The 23,689-nt window shown below is 46.5% G+C and overlaps 1 protein-coding gene across 7 annotated transcripts in view; it reads left to right on the top strand.

The window, feature by feature from the left end:
- PPP1R12B (protein phosphatase 1 regulatory subunit 12B) overlaps positions 1-23,689 on the top strand; it is a 148,640-nt gene that overhangs the window by 48,094 nt on the left and 76,857 nt on the right. For 6 of the 7 annotated variants that reach the window (XM_062509641.1, XM_062509640.1, XM_062509642.1 and 3 more), the window contains exons 6-12: positions 552-626; positions 3,335-3,414; positions 3,959-4,098; positions 15,707-15,816; positions 18,904-19,098; positions 19,773-19,858; positions 23,295-23,420. In XM_062509641.1, coding sequence (XP_062365625.1) covers positions 552-626; positions 3,335-3,414; positions 3,959-4,098; positions 15,707-15,816; positions 18,904-19,098; positions 19,773-19,858; positions 23,295-23,420 — 812 coding nt within the window. Of the gene's footprint in view, positions 1-551; positions 627-3,334; positions 3,415-3,958; positions 4,099-15,706; positions 15,817-18,903; positions 19,099-19,772; positions 19,859-23,294; positions 23,421-23,689 lie in introns of those variants that run through there. The other variant, XM_062509647.1, reaches the window with a different exon arrangement.

The raw sequence follows: 23,689 nt of genomic DNA, 5'->3' as shown, positions 1-23,689 counted from the left end.
GGAAGGGACCCACAAAGACCATCCAGTCCTCCTCCTGGCCCTGCACAGACCCCCCCCCCCCCAACAGTCCCACCCTGTTCATCCCTGAGAGCAGTGTCCAAACTCTCCCGGAGCTCTGGCAGTCTCAGGGCTGGGACCATTCCCTGGAGAGCCTGGGCAGTGCCCAGCACCCTTTGGGGGAAGAACCTTTCCTGATATTCAGCATAAGAAGAGGTTGATCACACTCCCTGCCACTACAAGAGTGTCCTTTTTAGAAACTTGGAAACTCAAGAATTTAGTCCTGGCTGCTGGATTTGAGCAGCAGCAACCAGGGAGCTGCACTGCCCTGGTAAAAGTTGCTCACTGAACATAAACATGATCTTAGAGATCTTTTCCAGCCAAAATGGTTCTGTGATTCCATGATCACCATCACATGGGTTTCCTTGGTCTGGAGTGAAACTCACCATGTGGGGAGGGAGGATGTGGAGCATATGCACTGGTAAATAGGACTTGTTTGGAATATTACCCCTGTGCTATCTCAGATATTCTCTTGTATTCTCTCATTGCACCAGGGCCAGACACCCTTTGATGTTGCTGACGAGGGACTTGTGGAGCATTTAGAAATGCTGCAGAAGAAACAGACTGTGGTGAGTTTCTGGAGATTGTTTTCCACCTCTCCAGTTAACTTTTCACACACAGGTGTTCTCCAAGACATATGGTGCCAACAGATGCAGGAAGCTGAGGCCCAGCTATTTTCTTTACTCATTTGCAATCTTCAGTTGCAGCAATATTTTTAATAGCTAGAAATCTAGATAACTGGAAGACTGCAGCAAGGAGGTCAGTAGTGTGATGGCATGCAGAATTATGGGAACTGGTAAGGAATTTGTGTTCATCTTTGTAATTGTTGTTGCCCTGCAGTTGCTTTGTTGTTCTGTAGCATCAAGCTGCTCTGTTCCTAATGAGTGATTGCCCAAGTAATCTTTGTGTTTTCATCCAGGGAAATACCCTGTCAGTGTTGAAAAAGTGATCTGTTACCATGTCTGCCTTTCTTACAATAGGAAGGCTTTGGATTGAGGAAGAAGAAATTATAATCTTCAGGGAATTCTTGACTGAAAAAATGGGTGCTTTCAAAACAATATTAAATTGCCATTTCATAGTGCAGTGGAAGGGATTATAAGCCAAAAGCTGACATAAAAAAAGGAAAGCAAAATATATCTTGTTCAAACTAAGGGCAGCTGTCATGCCAGAAAGTTTTGTTTGGATTGATTTTTTCCTATTTCATCTGATCTACTCAATTATGTCATTTGGGTGCTTCCGAAAAACAAGCTAACCTTCTTTCAAAAAGAATTAAAAATCTTTAAGTATCACTTAAAGCATGGGATCAGAAACAGACAGAATGAACACTGCTGATAAAACCCTGGAAAGGATTTTCAGGAACTGACAGTGTGGGTGGTTAGAACTCCACCTCTGATCACAACACAGCTGCTGCTATTCTCAAATAGCAGCCTTTGTATTCACAGGAACTTCTTAAAAATTAATCAGCTTCTCCCTAAATGAGGTGTTGATAAATACTATCAGGGTTGTATTTTGGATTCCACTCTTCTCTCGCTACCCAGGATTTTGCAGATAACTGCTCTTAAAAGAAAAGAAAAAGGAAAATAATAATTTTTTGTGTGACTGCTCGCCCATTTTAGGGCTGCTTTGCAGGAGTTACAACCCCCCTGTTCTCTATATAGAAGCACTATATAAAGGCCTTCTCCACTTACTCAGTCAGTGTAGATCTGGGCAGAAGAATCCAGATTTTATCACACTTTTTTTTAGTGGACATGATTTTTTGGTGGAAAAGCCAATGTGTTTATTATGTGCCATTTTTATCACTTAAAAATAGAATACTTATATTTGTTAAGGATAAAACAGGCAGTTCCATGACATTATTTCTCTTCCAAAATGGCTTTCAGATCAGATCTTTTTTCAGTCTAAAGCAGAACACTGTGCCTCCCTTGCTAAAAGATTTGCTGCCATTATTGGAAAGCAGAGAGGATTGTTGTTTGCTGGAAGCAATTAATTTGGTTTGGTTTTGGATTTTTTTCCCAGTTACTGAAATATCTGTGAATGAAGCCGGCTGTTTCCTGCACTTCTCTTTGCTGTGCTCCAGCAGTTTGGTCAGTTTAACAATGTTGTACCCCGGATTTTTGCTCTTCACTGGAATGCATGCAGCTTTTCCCACTTCACAGGGTGCCCAGAGAAGCTGGGCATCACACAGAGCTTCAGCCAGTGGCTCTCCCATGCCTGCAAGTGTCCAAGGCCAGGTTGGACAGGTCTTGGAGCAACCTGGGATAGTGAAGGGTATCTTTGCCCATTGCAGGGACTGGGACAAGATGAGCTTCAAGCTCCCTTCCAACCCAAATGATTCTGGGATTCTGTGATTCAGAACTTACAGTGCTTTTACTTCCTTTGCTTGGTGTCAGCTGCTGTCAAAAGAAAAAAGGATGGTGAGCCATGACACAACAGAGTCAGCCTTAAATTGAGCTCCTAACTGCCATCCCTACTTCTGCCTCAGCTGTTTCTGTGCTTCTGGAAGGTACTAAAACAATTTTGGGTACAATTTTGTCCACTGATGGTGGTAAAATTAATACTGCTTCTATCTAGACAAAATCAGTTTCTTTGTAATCCCAGGTATTCCCATGCAACGACTTTGTGCATTTGAGGGATTTAAGAAGTGACCCATCCTCAAAGAAGTTCCCTGGTTACCTGTACAGGACAGATTTGAATGCTTTTCTCTGACAGCAAGTAAATAATAGCCACAAAGGCAGAAAAAATTTGGCCTGATTAAAAAATTTGAATCTGGCCTGATTTGATGGGCACTCACGCATGTGGACAAACCTCCAGCAGAATCCCAGAATGTTTTGGGCTGGAAGCAACCTTAAAGCTCATCCAATCCCACCCCCTGCCATGGGCAGGGACACCTCCCACTATCCCAGGTTGTTCCAAGCCCCATCCAGCCTGGGCTTGGACACTTCCAGGGATGGGGGACCTACAGCTTCTCTGGGCAGCAGTCAAGGTTCGTCCCTGGTCTTGGCAGGGGCAGCTGCAGGTGCCTTTGAAGGTTTTATTAAATGGCAGTTGCATTTCAAGGACATGCTGGGTGCTGTGCCCTAATGGAGCTCCTGTCTAAGGCTCACAGTGCCATTGCAGATATGCTACTGTTCAAGTGGCTTCCTACACAAATGTGCAGTGATTTGGTCTCACAAGGCTGGGCTGACTTTGTGCTGTGCTGCTGACTGGGTTATGCTGACAGGGCTGGTTGATGTCTGTCCTCATTCTCTCTCTCCCATCTTCCTGGCCTTTTTAACAGCTGCGAAGTGAGAAGGAGACAAGGAATAAACTGATTGAAGCTGACATGAATGGGAAGCCTCAAAACAGGCTCTTCACCAAGTAAGTCTCTCCCTCTTAGTTGAAAAGAAACTGCTCAGAAAGTAATGGGAGAGCAGTTTTGTCTCTCACAGCCAGCTGGGTCAAAACCAATTCACTGCTGTTTATTTAATGCTTTTTTTTTTTTTAATCTGAGCTCTCTCAAATACGGTTTTAGCTGTGTATTAATGTACCCAGTGAGTGATGGAACAAAGGCTTGGGCTGGTGTTTGGTTCTCCAGCTCCTGCACTGGCTGAGGATTGATTGGATCTTTGGGCTGAGAACTGCACCTTTTTGTTGCACTGAGCCCTACAGCCCAACTGCTGTGTTGTGTGGCACTAGAAAAGGAGAGGTCACATTTTTATGGATGGAAAAATATTTGCAGAATTAGAAAATGTGAGACTGGCAGTGGAATCTGTGGCAAACTGGCCATGATGGAAGTGCTGGAGTGTTCAGTCTGTAGATGGATTTTACTTGTTCTGTATAGAGTAAATTGTGTCTCTGTGCTCCTGAGAAGTATCATACAGATAACTTGCTTGCCTAGTCCTAAAAATGTCCTATTTTGCAGCAAAGAGAAGATCCTGTATGAGGAAGACACGTTGAAGTCCATGGAAACTGAGGAAGAAAACAAGGACTCAAGCAGTTCTAGTTCTGAAGAGGAAGAAGCTGAAGATGAAGTTTCAGAATCGGATGCTGAAAAGGAGTCAGGTAAGGTTTTGTACAGCCTTGGATTTAATAACTAGCCTAGCTATTATCATTATTAATGTTGTTATTGTTATTGCTATTGTAACTAATTACATAGTTGTTAAAGACATGCTGAAAGTTTTACTTCCAGTTTATATGTACAGAATTTGGAGAAATCTGGAGCTACTGTGGTAAAAAAGCTGATTCAAATGCTGCCTCCCAGGTCAGCATAATTATTTTTAAAAAATCATTCAGACCTTAATTTAATTCTTACTTCCAACTCACATGTATTGAAGATAATGCACTGTCCATAGCTTGTTCTTAAACAGGGTTTTTTTTCTTGTTGGCCAATTCAGGAAGAATCCTTCAGGTACTGCAGGGTGGTTAGGGAAGCAGGTGAAGGTGTAGGAAGGGAATAGCCTGTTGTGTTCAGATCAGTCTGAAATGAAGGGCTGAAGCTCTTCTGGGTGATTACAGAGGTGAGGAATTTCTGTTTTCTAGGCTGTGATGAACAATGATTGCAAAAGATAGTGGAAAATAAGGATTAAGTACACAGAGTTACAGTAGCCTTTACATTATAGTATATTGCTGGCATCTTACTCCCATTCCTTTTCCATAATTTCTGTGGCTTCCTTAATTAGTTTTAAAAATGTATATGTGCAGCACAGAAGGTTTAAATACAGATACTTAATTTTACAGTAAACCAAGACTTATTTGTACTTAATATTCTGCAAACACAGATGGATCTTGGACTATGACGTGTTTAATGAGTAAACAACTTTTAACATCAATTTACTTGGTCTGTATCCAACATACTAAGAAATAGATCCTGAGGAGAAGTGTTGTTTAAAGTTTTGTTGTGCTTCTGTGCCAGTGAAATCGTCACCTATGTTAGGATTGTATCAGTTAATGCTATTGGGGCAGGATGAGAAGGGTGGAAAATCCTGGCTGGGCTCTGCAGAGTTACTGCTGAACCAGCTGCATGGGCATGGCAGTAACATAGGGAAATGATCTTAGGGCTTTTAAATCAACCAAATCTAGTGGACATGACAGTGGTTGAAAGAGACATGCAGTACAGGTGTCCTGGTTTGAAAGACAGGTGTTTGCTAAGGAAAGCAGAAGCTTCCCTTTGGACTGAAAAAAAAATGTGATTCTTCCGATTATTATAATTTTGGAATTAAGAGAGCTCTCAGGCAAAGATATGGGGGTAGGAATAACAGTTCTTTACTAGTATATCTAACAAGACAAACAAGAACAACAGCTATGAAATTACCCACAAACAGAGCAGTAACTCAGTCCCAGTGTTTTTTGGCTGCAGGCACCTTTTCCCTGAGCTGCAGTTCCCGGTGCTGGGGGCGGGCGGGTCCCGCAGAGCCGCAGGAGGGCTGGGGGTGATGGCAGCGCTGTCCCAGGGGGAGAGAGAGATGGAGAGAGAGCTCTCCGCTCACGGTGTCGGTCCCGGTGATCAGTAGAGTGCTGGATGGTGGTAGTTCACAGCGAGAAGACAGCCGGGCAGGGTCTGATAGTGGTTTCCTGACGCTGGGATGGTGGAGGTGGAGGACAGGCGGTGATCGTCCTTCTCGTCTGAACTCCGCGGGGGAAATGGGCCGAGGCCCAGCCTTCCGCTTCCTCTTCTGGCTGTTTGAATCTCGCGGGGTTCCCCTCTTCCCTCCCCTCCCCCTTGTCACCAGGGCCCAGTCAACAGGTATCTTAGCATGACAGTGGGGAAAATTCCACAGAGGGAAAAGGAGAGAACCAACCCCCAACATTATCCACCCTGAATTTTCCCCTACCATCATGGCAAATCAAATTAAAATCTTCAAATTATAGACATCCATACAGTTACAGATACAGGCACAGTATTGTAGGTAGTTCACCCTAAAACAAGGTCTCCTTGGGGTATGCATCGGGTCTTTCCATCCCTTTGCATCACCCACCAGGTACACCCTGGCCCTTGGGCAAAAACCACCCCCCGAATTGGATTGTCTTTGCTGGAGGCAGGGTTCACCCAAACAGTTTTTCCTAGCATACCTCTCATATGCACCTCTGGAACCTTGTCCCCATCTGGTGTTCTCAAGGGCTCAGACTGGGCAGGGCCTGCTCGATTAGTGGAACCTCGGGTGTTCACTAACCATGTGGCCTTTGGTAGATTAATCTCCCAGTTCTTGAAAGTCCCCCCACCCAGTGCCTTCAAGGTGGTTTTAAGCAGCCCATTGCACCGTTCCACTTTCCCAGCTGCTGGTGCGTGATAAGGAATGTGGTACACCCACTCGATGCCGTGTTCTCTGGCCCAGGTGTTTATGAGGCTGTTCTTGAAATGAGTCCCATTGTCTGACTCAATTCTGTCAGGGGTACCATGTCTCCAAAGGACTTGTTTTTCCAGGCCCAGGATGGTGTTGCGGGCAGTGGCATGAGGCACAGGGTAGGTCTCCAACCATCCAGTTGTGGCTTCCACCATGGTCAGCACGTAGCGCTTGCCTTGGCGTGTCTGAAGCAGTGTGATGTAGTCAATCTGCCAGGCCTCCCCATACTTATATTTGGACCACCGCCCCCCATACCAGAGGGGCTTCACTCGCTTGGCTTGCTTGACGGCAGCACATGTCTCACAGTCATGGATAACCTGGGAAATACTGTCCATGGTGAGATCCACCCCTCGGTCTCGTGCCCACTTATAGGCAGCATCTCTGCCTTGGTGACCTGAGGCATCGTGGGCCCATCGAGCCAGGAACAACTCTCCCTTGTGTTGCCAGTCTAAGTCTATCTGTGACACCTCTATCCTTGCAGCCTGATCTACTTGCTCATTGTGTTGGTGCTCCTCATTAGCCCGACTCTTGGGGACATGGGCATCTACATGACGGACCTTTACGGGTAGCTTCTCTACCCGACTGGCAATGTCTTTGCACTCATCAGCAGCCCAGATTGGTTTTCCCCTGTGTTGCCAGTTAGCTTTTTTCCATCTTTCCAGCCAGCCCCACAGAGCATTGGCTACCATCCATGAATCAGTGTAAAGGTAAAGCTTTGGCCACTTCTATCTTTCAGCAATGTCCAGGGCCAGCTGAACGGCTTTGAGTTCAGCAAGTTGACTTGATCCACCTTCTCCTTCAGTAGCTTGTGCAACTTGTCGTGTGGGGCTCCATACGGCTGCTTTCCACTTCTGGTTCATCCCCACGATGCGACAGGAACCGTCAGTGAAAAGAGCGTAGCGAGTTTCATCTGCTGGCAGTTGGTTGTATGGCGGGGCTTCATCAGCCCGGGTCACTTGTTCTTGCTCCTCTTCATCGGCAAGACCAAAATTTTCACCTTCTGGCCAGTTTGTAATTATTTCCAAAATCCCAGGGCGATTTGGGTTTCCGATACGGGCGCGCTGTGTGATGAGGGCAATCCACTTGCTCCATGTGGCATCGGTGGCGTGGTGGGTAGAGGGGACCTTCCCTTTAAACATCCACCCCAGCACTGGTAGTCGGGGTGCCAGGAGGAGCTGTGCTTCTGTGCCAATCACCTCTGAGGCAGCTTGAACTCCTTCATAAGCAGCCAAGATCTCCTTCTCTGTTGGGGTGTAGTTGGCTTCAGACCCTCTGTAACTTCGGCTCCAGAATCCCAGAGGTCGGCCTCGGGTCTCACCAGGTACCTTCTGCCAAAGGCTCCAGGACAAGCCCTTGTTCCCGGCTGCAGAGTAGAGCACATTCTTCACCTCTGGTCCCGTCCTGACTGGGCCGAGGGCTACAGCATGAGCGATCTCCTGCTTGATCTGGGCAAAGGCTTGCTGCTGCTCAGGGCCCCAGTGGAATTCGTTCTTCTTCCGGGTGACCAGGTAGAGAGGGCTCACGATCTGGCTGTACTCAGGAATGTGCATTCTCCAAAAGCCTATGGCACCTAGGAAAGCTTGTGTTTCCTTCTTGTTGGTTGGTGGAGACATCGCGGTGATCTTATTGATGACCTCAGTGGGGATTTGGCGCCACCCGTCTTGCCACTTTACTCCCAGGAACTGGATCTCTCGGGCAGGACCTTTGACTTTGCTCCTCTTGATGGCAAAACCGGCTCCCAGCAGAATCTGGATGATCTTTTCTCCTTTCTCAAATACTTCCATTGCCGTGTTCCCCCACACAATGATGTCATCGATGTATTGCAGATGTTCTGGAGCTTCACCCTTTTCCGGTGCAGCCTGGATCAGTCCATGGCAGATGGTGGGGCTGTGTTTCCACCCCTGGGGCAGTCGGTTCCAGGTGTACTGCAAACCCCTCCAGGTGAAAGCAAACTGAGGCCTGCACTCTGCTGCCAGAGGAATGGAGAAAAATGCATTGGCAATGTCAATGGTGGCGTACCACTTTGCTGCCTTGGACTCCAGCTCGTACTGGAGTTCCAGCATGTCCGGCACGGCAGCGCTCAGCGGTGGAGTCACTTCATTCAATGCACGATAGTCCACAGTCAATCTCCATTCTCCGTCAGACTTGCGCACAGGCCAGATGGGGCTGTTGAAGGGTGAGTGGGTTTTGCTGACCACTCCTTGGCCCTCCAGCTCACAGATCATCTTGTGGATGGGGATCACAGCATCTCGATTTGTCCTGTACTGCCGGTGGTGCACTGTCGAGGTGGCAATTGGCACTTGCTGCTCCTTCACCTTCAGGAGTCCCACTGCAGATGGGTTCTCTGACAGTCCAAGCAAGGTGTTCAATTGCTTAATGTTTTCTGCTACTACAGCAGCTATTCCAAAAGCCCACCTGAGTCCCTTTGGGTCTTTGTAATAGCCATTCCTGAGGAAGTCTATGCCTAGAATACACGGTGCCTCTGGGCCAGTCACAATTGGATGCTTCTGCCACTCCTTCCCAGTCAGGCTCACCTCAGCCTCCAGCAAAGTCAATTCCTGTGATCCCCTTGTCACCCCAGCAATAGAAACAGGCTCTTCCCCCACATGTTCTGATGGTATTAGGGTGACCTGTGAACCAGTATCAACTAATGCTCTATGTTTTTGTGGCTCTGATGTGCCAGGCCATCGGATCCACACCGTCCAAAAGACCCGGTTTTCCCGTGCCTTTCCCTGGCTAGAGGCAGGGCCCCTCTAGCACTGGTTATTATTTCCTTCCTGGGCATACATGTTGGAGGTTCCCTCAAAGGGATCTGACAAATCATCCTCCCTTTTGTAATAGCCTGCATCTTGGTTATGGGAAGTTGAGGCTACCTTCACTTTAGTGGAGCTCCTTTGGTTAGTGTTTCCCTCCTTGAGTTGACGCACCCGTGCTGCCAGGGCAGAAGTGGGTTTCCCATCCCACCTCCTCATGTCTTCCCCATGGTCACGCAGAAAGAACCACAGGTCAGCTCGTGGGGTGTATCCTCTCTCCCTAGCTGGGGGACATTGGGCTCTAACTCTGGTATCTGTGACTCGCAGTGGTGCTGCATTGACCTTCCTCATCTCCTCCCTCACCCCTCTTATCTCCTCCTTGAACTCCTCTCTGAGTTCCCTAATCACGGCAGAGACCTGAGCCTGCATTGGGCCATTCATTATACTCTCAAAATTTCTGAGCTTACTGGCAACAGAACCCACTGTCTCGTGGTTGGTGTCAGCATTAATGGCTGCAATGAATGTGGTGTATTGAGATGGCCCCAGGTGTGCCAGATTCCACAACATCTGCCCTGTGCACCTGACCTTGTCAGGGTCATTGTCATGTCCACCCCTCCCAAAGAGTATCTCCAGTACTGCCACTTCTCTCAGCTGTTGGATCCCCTCCTCAGCGGTTTTCCAGCGCATTCTATGGTGGTGCTCCTGCATTCTCTCTCTATGGACAAACCTCTCTCTTACACTCATTAAAAGCCGCTCCCAGAGGGAAAGGGGGCCTGGTTCCCTTACGAATATGTGATCCACACCTGAGTCCTGGGTCAGGGGTCCCAAATTCCTTGCCTCAGTACCATGCAGCTGCACACCTGTACCCATAAGGTCCCAGACCCGCAGTAACCACGTTGTAAAAGCCTCACGGCCCCTTCGTACAACATCTTTACGCAGATTACGGAGACTCTCGTATGACAGGGACTCCGTGACGATCTCAACCTCTGGGTCCCCTGCTGGTTGTGAGGGCCCTGCTTTCTGATCATTATTATCTAGGTGCTTTGTTTTCACCTTAGACTTTCTAGTTTCCACGGGGGCAACTGCTGCTGGCTGTGAGTGCCCTTGCAGTTCAGCTGGAGCCTGGAGAGATGTAACATTTGTGGGTTCCACTGCTGCACCATCAGGTTCTCCCTCTTTAAGGCAGAGGGAGAGTTTCTCAAGAGCTGGGGAAAGGTACTCCTTCAGCATTTGGCCCATCTCCTTCACTAGAAACCCCACCCACTCTGGATGGTTCCTTTCTGAGGTGAGCTCTGGGGCAGAATCAGGCTCTGGGGCAACATCCTTAGCCTCTGGGGCAGAATCCTTAGTCTCTGGGGCAGAGTCCTTAGTTTCTGGGGCAGAGCCAGGCTCTGGGGCAGGGCCAGGCTCTGGGGCAGAATCCCTATTTCTTGGGGGACGTATCAGGGTTGTCATCCAAGTCAATCTCCCCTCATCTTGGAATGTTAAATAGAACAGGTTTACAAGGCCTATTAGCAATGTCAGCCACTGTATGATATCATTACTGCTTAGAAGAGATTTGAACCCCTCAAAAGCTGGTGGAGCAGACCCAAAAAACTGTGTAAGGGGTTGGGACAAAATTTTCCCTGGTGTCATATCCTCACAGTATGTACCATTATTAAAGTAACCCCAAAAACATACAGTTAGAGTGTGATAGCTCTGAATCCATGTGCCCACCTTCCAGAGGAAGTTAAAAATCCATGAATTTCTCACGTTATCAGCCCACAAAAGGAACTGGATAATAGTTACAGCAGCCTGAGTTATAGGACCCATGTTCAAGTAAGGGATTGCAAATGGGAGAGATAAAGCTGTGGCCACATGGAGCCCAAACCACGGTAAGCTGGACAACATGATGCCACCTAACACAAAACTGAGGTAACTCAAGAACTGTTATTCCTTTTCACCCTTTTCTCTCAATGCCCTCGGGCCCCACGTTGGGTGGCCAAAATCTGTCCTGGTTTGAAAGACAGGTGTTTGCTAAGGAAAGCAGAAGCTTCCCTTTGGACTGAAAAAAAAATGTGATTCTTCCGATTATTATAATTTTGGAATTAAGAGAGCTCTCAGGCAAAGATATGGGGGTAGGAATAACAGTTCTTTACTAGTGTATCTAACAAGACAAACAAGAACAACACCAGCTATGAAATTACCCACAAACAGAACAGTAACTCAGTCCCAGTGTTTTTTGGCTGCAGGCACCTTTTCCCTGAGCTGCAGTTCCCGGTGCTGGGGGCGGGCGGGTCCCGCAGAGCCGCAGGAGGGCTGGGGGTGATGGCAGCGCTGTCCCAGGGGGAGAGAGGGAGATGGAGAGAGAGCTCTCCGCTCACGGTGTCGGTCCCAGTGCTCAGCAGAGTGCTGGATGGTGGTAGTTCACAGCGAGAAGACAGCCGGGCAGGGTCCGATGGTGGTTTCCCGACGCTGGGATGGGACACAGACGGTGATCGTCCTTCTCGTCCGAACTCCGCGGGGGAAATGGGCCGAGGCCCAGCCTTCCGCTTCCTCTTCTGGCTGTTTGAATCTCGTGGGCTTGCTTCTTCCCTCCCGTCCCCTCCCCCTTGTCACCAGGGCCCAGTCAACAGGTATCTTAGCATGACAATGGGGGAAATTCCACAGAGGGAAAAGGGAGAGAACCAACCCCTAACAACAGGTCACATATTTTCTCCATAAATCAGGGGTTTTCCCTGATTATATACATATTTATATATATCTAGCTGGGTGCCAGTGCTTGTAATCCTCGTAAACATGGTGGTAGTTTGACCAAACAACTCAAATGTTTGCACATCTAGAAGACCTGGAGCTGTGTGAGGTTTAACTCAGTTGGGAGCAGCCTAAGATCCTTCAGCAAGGAAAGGTCCACAGCACTCAACATTAAACTCTGTGTAAAGCCAGAACAGGTCTTTTTATTGCATTAATTCACGGAGCAAAGCACATTATAGGAGTCTATGTCAAACCTAAAGCTAATAGAAATGGGAGACAACAAGCATTCAGGTAATGATTCAGCTTCAGGCTTTGTTACTGTACTCTCCTTTCCTGGAAAGATTGTTGAGTCGTTTGGGAAATTTCCATCAGAATTGAAGCCCCACCTTGTAGACTTCTGAAATCTCTGGTAAAATTAGTGTGGACTTGCCCAGCTGGATGGAGACACAGCTACACTTGTCACTTGCTGCATATGTCAGTGGGCGGAGTCACATATTTGGCACTCCTTTTAAAGCAAGATTCTGTAATGTAACAGCCTCAGCCCACATTATAGGAAGACTCCAAAGAGAAGTAGAATTTTTCATTTTGGTAATGAAAATAATAAACATCACAGTATTATTGATTTCAGAGGCAGACAATGGCATTCCTGGGCTGATCGCCCAGCATGGGCAGCAGGGCAGGGGGGATTCTGCCTCAGTGCCCCACCTGCAGAGCTGCCTTCAGCCCTGGGCTTCCAGCACAGGAAGGATGTGGAGCTGCTGGAGAGAGTCCAGAGGAGGCACCAGGATGATCAGAGGGGTGGAGCAACTCTGCTGGGAGGAAAGCCTGTGACAATTGGGATTGCTCAGCCTGGAGAAGAGAAGCTTTGGGGTGACCTCATTATGACCTCCCAGGACCTGAAGGGAGCCTGCAAGGAAGATGAAGAGAGACTGTTTACAAGGGCCTGGAGTGACAGGACAAAGGGGAATGGGTTCAAACTGACAGAGTATAGATAGGATATTAGGAAAAATTGCTCCCTGTGAGGGAGGTAAGGCCCTGGCACAGGGTGCCCAGAGAAGCTGTGGCCGTCCCATCCCTGAAAGTGTCCAAGGCCAGGTTGGACAGGGCTTGGAGCAGCCTGGGATAGTGGAAGGTGTCCGTACTCATCACAGGGCATGGAATGAGATGGGCTGTAAGGTTCCTTGCAGTTCAAACCAGTCTGGGATTCTATGGTTCTATGTTTGTCTGCTATCCAAGCATTTTACATGCTTGGATTGTATAGGAGGCATGGGTATGAAAACATAAATATTATTCCCTTAATCTGCTTTGTTTTCTGTAATATTCCCATACCTTTATCATTCTGAGCAGTGCTGGACACATAGATTATGACTGTTCTAAAGTGTTCAAAGTCCAGATGAAAAAAAAAAAAGAGTGATCTTTTTAAACCTAAAAATTCCAACCCCTTTGGTAGCTGAGCATAAAGCAGGACATCTGTAGCACACAAGTTTATTTTGAGGTGTGTTCTGAAGACTCTTAGGTTGTGATTAATTTGTTGAATTTGCAGAGAGTGTGGGAGGAAGAAATTGGATGAGGGAAGCAGTGAAATTGTTGGAAGATTTCAGAGTAGTGTGTTTCTTATAATTCATAAGAAATTTGTGTTCTTCAGATAAAGGAAGCTAAGGGTATTAATGTCACTTTATTCATTTTGAAGACAATTACTTTGGCATTGACCTCTTGTAAACAAGAGAAAGATCAGTGTAAAATTCTGTGGTGATTATCTGTGCTGGGAATTAAAGCAGGCCATGGAAGCTTTTAGTGTTGTTTTGTTTAAAAACCAATCGAACAAAACCCCTTATCTAAAAGCCCTTACAGAAAAGGGAATTAGAAACCTTAATTTTTACTGTTACCAAATTTCTCTTGGGGAGATTGAACTAATGCTCTCCAGTTTTTCTTGTCTGGAATTCATAGTGTTTATTGCTGAAATTTTGGTAATATAAAATGTAGCCCAAAGCCAACGCTTCCAGCACAGAGTCCCTCTGCCTGTCCCTCTTCTGCAGTCAACTGCTCCCAGTCACATTTCTCACAGTTAGTGCTTCCCAACCTGTCATTGCCACTTCAGCCTGTGCCCTTCTAATTAGGCTTGACCTTAAAAGCTGACCTGTGTGCTATAAACTTCCAGAACAGGTTCCCAGTGCCCAGCCTGGAGAGATGCTGCCACCTCCCCTTCCTGCAGTGCCCTGTGTTTTACAGGCTTCAGTCACAAGAATGAGCAGCTGTCAGCAAATGGCAGCACATCCTTCCTTGTCCGTGGGCATTTCCATGGACTTGGATGCCAAGTATGGCAGGCTGGGCCTGCAAGGAGGAATGGGGGATCTATTGTCCCTTCCCGAGGGTGAAAGTGCACCTGAAGGTTCAGCACCAGTACTGCCTTGCAGAGGGAAAAGTGGCTGAGATTCCATTTGCATGCAGACCCAACGGAACAGCTGGAGCTGTGCCAGGGGAGATTTTGTTTGGATCTCTGGGTAAGGTTCTTTCCCCAGAGGGTGCTGGAGCACTGAACAGGCTCCACAGGGAATGGGCACAGCCCCGAGGCTGCCAGAGCTCCAGGAGTTTGGACACTGCTCTCAGGGATGCACAGGGTGGGATTGTTGGGGGGTCTGTGCAGGTCCAGGGGTTGGACTGGATGATTCCTGTGTGTCCCTTTCAACTCAGGAGATTCCACAATTCTGTCTTTGTCACTTTAGTTCAGGCTCTGTCAGTCCTGCTAACTTCCCATTATTTAAAAATGTTTCTCTTGGCTTGTTCTTTTCTGTTTTCTGTGTCCTTTGAGTCCTTATTTTTGTAGTGCTGAGAATATTTGTCACAGCAAGATTGATCTTCATGCTCCAAGGTGCCATCCTCCAGATGCTCCATTCCAAACGACTCCAAATGTGTAACAGCAGATTTTTATTCCCTGCACATACATTTTTTACTAGGACTCTCTGGGTGCTTATGATTGAAATTACTTTATTTTTTCCAAGCCATGACTGTGTGAGAAGCTATAAGGAAAGCTATGATTGGTGGGTGTAGGTACATAATTTCTCAGGCAGGTTCCATGTGGCTGGGTTTATGGTGAATAGTCTGTCTCCAACCTATGCTCTCCTGTCAAGTGAACCTATTGCCTGAGTCACACTTGCTGCTTTTTCTCCCCCTGGTAATGTCTGGTGGATGTTCTTCTGTCAAGCATATGCATAGGTACAAAAAATAAATATGATACTGGGCAGCTGCACTTATCTAACAAGCAGGGAGCCAGCTGTGAGCTTGGACAAGGGTCGCTTAGTTGGCTTGAAGCCCAAATAAGGGCTTTTGTTGGGTAGCACTCCTGGCTTCCTGTAGAAAAATGGATTTTGCTGCAGAAGACCATAAATTCTGCCCATCAGCAAGTGCAGAGAACTGTGCAGTGAAATCCAGCACTGGGCACTCAGGCCTGTATGGGCTGTACTATGCTTGTGCTACAACAGGAACAGCACGTGCCCCTTTTCATCCTAAGATTTACCAGGGAAGAAATTCCCAGACAGGAAGTAAAACTGTGGAAAACAAAAAACCTGTGTGTCCTCTATGGTGTTTTTGCAAAGATTTTGCTTGTCTGTGAGGATCAAGTACAAAAGCTTTGCCTGGCAAATGTATCCATCCCATTCTTCAGGAAGCAGGAAGCTCCTTGCAGAAAGCCCTGGCATCTGACAGTGCAGAAGGCGCTAACATCTCTGTGATCCAAGGACACTGAGGTCCCACAGCACTGTACTGGAGTGCAGACCACACTCTGTAAAGAAGGGCCTTGGAAGTGCAGTACTGAAACTTGGTTTCTCTTCTTGTTTAAAATTGTAGAGAGAAAGGAAGAACCCTTTGCCAACCACTCCAGCCGTGAATCCAGGCCCAGCATCACTGAGCAAATGCCACCACCTGAGCCTAACTCCTTCACTGCTTCAGCCAGAAGAGTAAGTGAATTTAGAATCAATGGGGACTCCAGCAGTGCTCAAAAGCAGAAGGTGTTAGTGGGAGATGGATGCTCTGAAACCAGTCTTCAGAGGACTTTAGGACTTGAATTTAGAAAAGCCTGGTAGTATGAAATTCTGATAAAGATGTGTGTTAAAAGCAGCATAGAGAGAATAGCTCTCTTTGAATCTCTGACCCTCCAAAGCAAATTGTGGTGAAGAAACCCAATCTACAGCATGTGCTCTGGGTGCTGTCAGTTCTGAAGGGGCTGGTGCCATTGTCTTTTCAGCAGATCTGTCACAAAAGCTGATTTGTGCCCGTGTGCCGGGGTGAGTTCAGCACCATCATCCGAAGTGCTTCTGACTTGCCAAAGCCAGTTGAGTCAGTGGTTTGATATTGCTGCCCAACAAGCAGAGGGTAGTTTGCATGTGGCTGGCCAGCTGGTCTATGTTAAAAGCTGAAGTCATCACTAAAATCTTATGTGACTCCTCCAGCTCTCAGATCACTCAGCTAGATGGCACCAGGAGACTCTGCTCTGCACAGGACTCCTGCCATGTGCTGCTGCTTTCTTTTTGCACCAGACTGTGGAGAAAACAGCCAAGACACCTGGCCAGAGCTGAAGCACTCAGTGTTTGTCAGAGGGAAATGTTTCTTGCTTAGTCACAATTTCTTATTTTTTGTATGTAACTCAGCATAACGAAGACCAAATGATCTTGAGATCAGAACTCCTGGGCATTGCTCAGCTCAGGCCAGATTATCAGGGGAGCTGTTAGAGGCAGAATGCTGGGAAGTGTGAGCACTTCAGTTAACCTTGCCCCAGCTGCAGAGTTGGGTCTCACTCCTTTGAGCTGTTTAGGACAGAGTAGGGGTGTTACCGTGTAGAAGCTGACCTGTGAACAGAGCAATTTGACCCCAGTCACTTAAGATCAGCTTCTTTACCTTGTCTCACCTGTTTGATTTTTCTGTACTTCTCTTTGACAGACTGGGCTTTAGACTCTGTTGTTGCCCTCTGTTAGAGGAGTTAGTAGTATGTGCTGTTCTGTGTTCTTCAGAATTTACACATGGCAGCTTTTGCTGTGGTTTTGAGCATTCTCTGAGGAAAGCATCAAAACTACATAAAAAGGTTTGAGCTGTGTAGCCCAGTAGACTGGCACTGGAGTACAGATTAACTCTTTGCATCTGCATTGAAATGACATAAGCTGGAAACATTTCTCAAATACTGCAGGGATAGTTTTAGCTTGGCAGTCTTCAGACAGTGAGTCCGGGGGCAGAGCTCCCCAGTAGTTCTATTTATTTTGAATAGTGTCAGATGTTTTGTGTCAGATAGAATATGGTACAATAATGCTTAGATCAGCTTTGATCAAAAGCCTTATCTGCCCAGTGTCCTGCCCAACAGTGATCATCAGAAACTACTAGAGAACACAGTCCTGCAGGAATTCCCTCCCACATGCCAGCAACTGGCATTTCAGGGACTGGCTCAACCTGGTGTATTTTTTGTCTTCAGTAGCCCCTTTTGGACTTTGCAGTCACTTTTTGATTAGGATCCTCTAATGTCCAGTGGTAAAGAGAGTCCTTCAGCATAGTTACAAACTCTACAAAGCTCCCTGTCCCATTAACTTACCACATGCTGGGTAGTTTGCTGGCCCTTGTTCCTTTATGGGAAGGACAAAGAAATAATTGTTCCTTACTCACCCTTCTGTGTGCCATTGAGGGTTTAATGTACCCTGGCTGTATCTCAGCCTGGAGACTACTGATATATCAGTATATATATATACACATACTATATGCTAATACATATATTCAGTGTGTATATATATATATATATATGTACACACATATACACACACACACACACTGAATATCTCCTCATGCAAAACCTCTCTTGTGCTCTACACTTGTTCTTGCTGCCTTTCCCTGAACTCTTCCCTTCTTGTCAACTCCTGCTGAGCCCTGGAGCTAAGCTGTGTGTGGTACCAAAGGTGTGGTTGTACCCTGCAGTAACACAGAGCCATAGTGGTTGTGTTTTGTATTCTGTTCTTTTCCAGTAATTCCTAGTAGCTTGTTTGCTTTATTTCCTGTACAACTTGGTGCTTAGCCCTGTACCTTTTGTGATGCTCAGACTCTATTCTTGAATGGCAGGTGGGCAGCTTTTTGAAAGACTTGATAACTGTAGCTAAAGTTGTACTTTTAAGGACTAATATATGCAGATCAGAAGTGCCTCATGTAACAAAAAGCACAAAGGCCCATTGTGTGGTAAATGAGGCACAGTTACCTGCCCATAGAAAGGGCCTTTGCGAGGCTGAAGTCCAACATGCTGCTCAAAGCAGGATTAAGTTTATATCATGTTTCTTTGTCCTTACCTGAGCTCAGCTGAGTATTAAAAGGTCTCTGAGGATAGAGATTCTCTGTTCCCTGTCCCAATACACCTTTGCTTCTGCCAGGAGTTACATCTCCACATCAACTGGGATTTCTAAGTGGAAACTTGTCTGTTCTCCTTTCACTGTAGAGAAGTCTGGTTCCATGTCCTCTGTAGACCCACCCACAAGCAGCAGAACAACTAAATCCTGTCTTTGCCTTCTCTTTTCCATGCTAAACAATCCAGGTTTCCTCAGTCTCTTCCTTTACAGTGTTGTTGGCTACAGCTCCCCGGTGGTCTCAATGGCTTCCCCTGGACTCCACTAGTGTGAGGGGTTTATTTGCAGCTAGTTCTGGAAGACCTAAGTACTTGTTTTTGGTTTTTTGCCTTTACTGTATAATTCCCCCTTCCTAAATGGGTGATAATAAAAGCTTCATTGTTCCTTATATTCTTTCCTCAAAGCTGGAGGAGGGCATTGTGTAGGCAAATACCTGCACAGTGACAGAAGATTCCTTTCATCCTCTCTCTTTGGGGATGAGGCACTACAGCAGTTTGCATCCCTGTGAGTTCACCTTGAGCTCTGTCCTGTAATTAAAGTGAAATGGGAAATAAGTCATTCTATCTCACAAGTCCAGCCCAGCAAAAACTGGGCTTTTTTGAAACACTTTCTGAGCTTAGAGTGTGCCTTGCGGTGCTCTTCCTTTTTCCAAATCTCCCTGTTTCTCCTCCACAGTTCAGTTGGCTCAATAAGTCAGAGGAGCAGAAGGATGAGTCACCTTCATCGTGGCGGCTGGGCCTGAGGAAGACTGGCAGCCACAGCACATTGAGTGAAGTTGCTGCCACTTGTGAGGCACAGAGGGATAAAACTTCCATCTATCGCTCCTCTTCCAGCCCTCGGATATCTGCACTGTTGGACAACAAAGAAAAGGTTTGGCTTTCAACAAAGGTGTTTTAGTGTATCCACTTTACTGCACAGGTGTAAACCCCTTCCCATTTGAGTTATTGTAGGGGTTTGCATCCATAACAAACATGGGTGTCTCTCATTCTTACTTTTTCTTTTGAAGAATATTTCCCTCCTATCACTTGTTTCTCTAGAACTGGAGTTTGGTGCCTAATTCCTCCTCAGTTTAGACCAGGCTTGCCACTGAACAGGGGCTGCCAGTCTGGCACAGCCTATTCTTTACCAGAAAACATCCAATCCAGACAACAGCACATACCTGCAGTGGAGATTGTCCTTCCCCATTGTTTATGTAGATACCTCCTCTGTCCACCAACTGCATTTGTAAATCACATTCCGTGTGTATTTAGTAACTTTTCTGCCCATGGGTAGATGCCTCATCCCTGGAGATGTTCAAGGCCACCTTGGATGGAGCTCTGGTCTAGTGGACTAAAGATCCCTTCCAACCCAAACCATTCTCTGATTCTGTAATTGGCAAGTTATTCTCCAAGTTAGAACTCTATTATTCACTACCATGGTCATCAGGAAATCCATTTCAGAACTGATATTTCTATGCTGTGGTATGTGTTGCCCAAGGATTTATTTGGCACTGAGCATGTTGGAAGAGTAAGAGATGTGTAGCTGAAGTTCCTCTTTTGCTTCAGCAGGACAGAGACAGCAAGTGTTATCTTGCCACCATAGTCCCCAGAAGACTGAGCAGTACAAGTGATATAGAAGAAAAAGAAAACAGGTGAGACTTATAAATGTTGACAGACATGACTGACAGCATCATCAGCCCCTTATTGTCTTAAAAACTTCTTATGCCTTCTGATCTGTGGACTTCTCACAGGCAGCTCCATACAGCACTAGCTCCTTGCCTCCTTCTCTCTGCAAGTTTCCTTCCTCATGACTGGCTAACTCCATTCTGCCCCTTACACAGCCACCTGACCCTGCCTGTTCCTCACACATCTTACCTTGTCTGCCCCATGCACAACCAGCAGACTCCATCTCCACCCCATAATAACCAACTAGCCCACTCTTGTATAACACCCACTCTCATTGGACAGGCAAGGCTGTTTCCACTCATCAGTAATAAGTACAGCTGTAATTCATTGAGGAAAATTGCCTTCAGCACTATCCTTACAAACCATCCTTCCACAGAGACTGGCTGAAGTTAATGCTCTGCTTTCATCCTGTCAATAGTACTTCTAGAATATAATTTTTCTGTGATCATGCTTTGCATATTTTCTCAACAGTCTCAAGTACATAGGAATTCACAACATCAAGAGCCAGCTCTGTCTGTAAAAGTTCTAGTACTTTGGTTTTCATTTAGGTGAGCAGGAATCAGAAGACTGGTTCCTCCACCCCTGTACTCACACAGGCACAGGCTCCATCCAGGCAACCAGATTTATGGAACCTTTATTATTATTATGGATCCTTTTTCCTTTTAATATGCAAGTGCCTCATTTTATAGCTGCCACCTTGTCTTGGTTTGAAAGACAGGTATCTGCTAGGGAGGGCAGAGCCTCCCTTGGGAATGGAGAATTCGAAACCCCTCCCTCCAAATTATTATAATTTAGAAAATTAAAGGGGCTTTCAGGCAGAGGTATGGGGATAGGAATAACAGTTCTTTACTAATATGCATAACAAGACAGAAAAAGAACAATAATAACTACAGCATTAAAAGTAAACTGAACTAGAGACCTCGAGGGGCTTTGTTTTACAAAACCTGGGGCAGTCTGATTCCAGTGCGGAGCTCCGAGAGCACCAAGCTGGAGCGGTGGAAAATCCTGGGCTGGTGGGTGACATGAGAAGCTCTGTCGGTGATAGCTGGAAAAGCAGGGATATCCTGGCTGGGCAGGTGGGTGCAGGGCCACAGCGTAGTGAAAAGCCCTAAAGCAGTGCCGAGGAAGCAGCGGCGGTGGGACAGCGCCGGCCCAGCTCCAGCAGGGCAGGAGGAGGCAGCTCAGAGTTCCGACGCACACGAGGAGATGATGGCAGATTCCTCAGGACCAGGCCCGGTGGTGATGATGAACTCCTCCTGACACCCTGGTAGTTAGGGTGGTGGTAGCAGTCCAGATGAAGCAGTCTAGTTGAAGCAGTGATCTCATAGAGAAGGTCTGGTAGCCTTTGTCCTCTACCAAAGAAAGATCTAGTGGGTAAGGGCCCAAATCCCACGGTGAGAATCCTTGGCTCCTTCCTCTGGGTGGAGCATATCACAATGGGATGCAGCAGGTCCTTGATTGCCCATGAACAGAGATAGCTCCTGGAGGGAGTTATCTATGAGTCATGGCAAGGTATTGATGGGCTCATTAACAGTTCATGCAGGTGCTGACAGAATAGATTTTGGGCACATCCTGGATTGTAACCTAGGACACACTTGCACTTATCACTTGCTCAGCAGTCACCTTCAATCCCTTTGTTCACACCTCTGTCACTTGAGAGTCACTCAAGTTTGTGAACTCTCCCATGTAGGAACTGTTTCATTGCAGGGCTGTTTTTATGCTTGGTGTTCATAGATGCCCCTGGACAGAACCGTGGTGTAAATGGTGTCTGTATAACCAGGATTGCCAGATGTATTTGAGGAGCTGGTTTCTACAAGCAGATTCTTCGGGGGCCTTCCAGTGCCTTAAAGGGGATCCCAGATAGCTGGAGAGGAACTTTGGACAAGGTCCTGGAGTGACAAGGCAAAGTGGAATGGCTTCCCACTGCCAGAGGGCAGGGTTAGATAGGATATTGGGAAGGAATTCTTGGCGGTGAGGGTGGTGAGGCTCTAGCACAGGCTGCCCAGAGAAGCTTCCCATCCCCAGAAGTGTCCAAGGCCAGATTGAATGGGGCTTGGAGCAACCTGGACAAGTGGAAGGTGTCCCTGCCAGGGCAGGTAGTAGAGCAGGATGAGCTTTAAGGTCCCTTCCAACCCTGGCCATTGTACGATTCAGTTTGTACTAGAAGGAGTAAAATTTGACCTTATCCTCATTTCCAGCTACTTCCCCAAAAGAGGAGGGAAAGACACATGCAGCCAGTCACTGTGAAGTGTAATTGTTGGGCAGGAACTGTGGCAGATGACATCCTGAGAGAATTTCAGCACAGCTTGAAATTCTTTGCTGATCTTTTGCTGGAACCTCCCACTGTGTTCTTGTTCACACTCAGGCAGTCTCTGAGATCCAGAGTTTTGCAGAGTTGTGACTGTTGATCAGTTCAAGAACGTTTGGCAGAGGCTGCTATCAAGTGGCACATCCCACTGTAGGTGCTGGCAAAGTGTCCTTTTCTGGGTGGAGTGGGGACTGGCTGAGGAGAACTGGCCTTCAGGAACAGATGGTGCCCAGGCATGTTGTGTAGTACAGATTTTTCCCCAATATTATTTTCTTTCCAAATATCTGTGTTTTCTGTTCTGGAACCCACAGGTGTCTTGAGAGAGCATCAGTCTGGGCGTGACAACTGGAAATGAGAAATAATTGCAGGCTGATGGGGGAATGGATTAGTGCTGCATTACTAGCTCCAGGTCCTGTCCAGCACCAGCAGAAAACAGGATACACTGCCAAAGTGTGCATTAGCATTAGGGAAAAAGACCTGTCTTCAGATAACCAGGCTAAATAGGACTACTAGGAATTTCATGATAACATGTCAAGTAGCTTTAGATCCTGTAAATATTTTGTTTGTTGTTTTCTGCTTCATGATTTTGTGGTGGATCTGGTAGTGTTGGGTTTATTGTTGGACTCAATGATCTTAGAGGACTTTTCCAAGCTTAATGATTCTGTGAAAGGCTTTGCTGTGCTGAATTTGTCCTTGCCTGGATACCTTGAAAAATAAAAGCTTCCCTGCACTTCCAATATCTGCGCATTTATACCTTGGTGTTTGATACAGACAGCAGTGAGAATACTAAATGACACTGTTTAATATGTTAAATTACTTTTATGGACAATTTGAATTTCATTTGCAAGTTTTCTGACTAAAAAAGTATCTTGTTCCTCTTTATGCAAAACATTACATCATCTGTGGTTCTGCAGTGAGCTGGCAAAAGCAGGAACTAATGTTAAGGCCAGAGCAGGTGTTTCTCTGAGTTGTGTCACCTGAACAATGAAGCACATAGGTGTAAGGGAAGGATCTGTGTTGTGAAACTGTAAAGGAACCAAAAGCAGACTCCAGAGGCTTTTCTAAGCAAAGCTCTGTGCTCTGTCCTGCTTTAGAGAATCCGCTGTGACCCTGGTGCGCAGTGGCTCCTACACCCGGCAGCCCTGGAGGAATGAGCCAAAGGGAAATGAAGCTCCTCACTCTGCTGCACCCACTACCTATGTATCCACCTACTTGAAAAGGTATGTCCAGTTCTGTCTTCCATGGGTTCTCAGGCAGTCAGAACCATTCTCAACATGCCTCCCAAACCTCAGTCTCCTGCTTGTTGCCTTGTGCATCTTGTAACTGGCGTTGGAACCCTCTTCTGCTGAAAGCGGGAAAGAAAAGTTAAGATTTTTGATATTTGTTATGCTAAATAATGTTTTTAAAGGCTATAATTTTTATTAATTTGCAAATTGATGGACTGAATTTAAATACTCTTGTTCTCATAACTCAAATGCAATGTTTTCTC

This window comes from Cinclus cinclus, chromosome 27 (genome assembly GCF_963662255.1).
Source record: "Cinclus cinclus chromosome 27, bCinCin1.1, whole genome shotgun sequence".
NCBI classification, from domain to species: Eukaryota; Metazoa; Chordata; class Aves; order Passeriformes; family Cinclidae; genus Cinclus; species Cinclus cinclus.
Note: the sequence above shows the minus strand (reverse complement) of the source record. Positions and strands in the feature narration are given on the sequence as shown.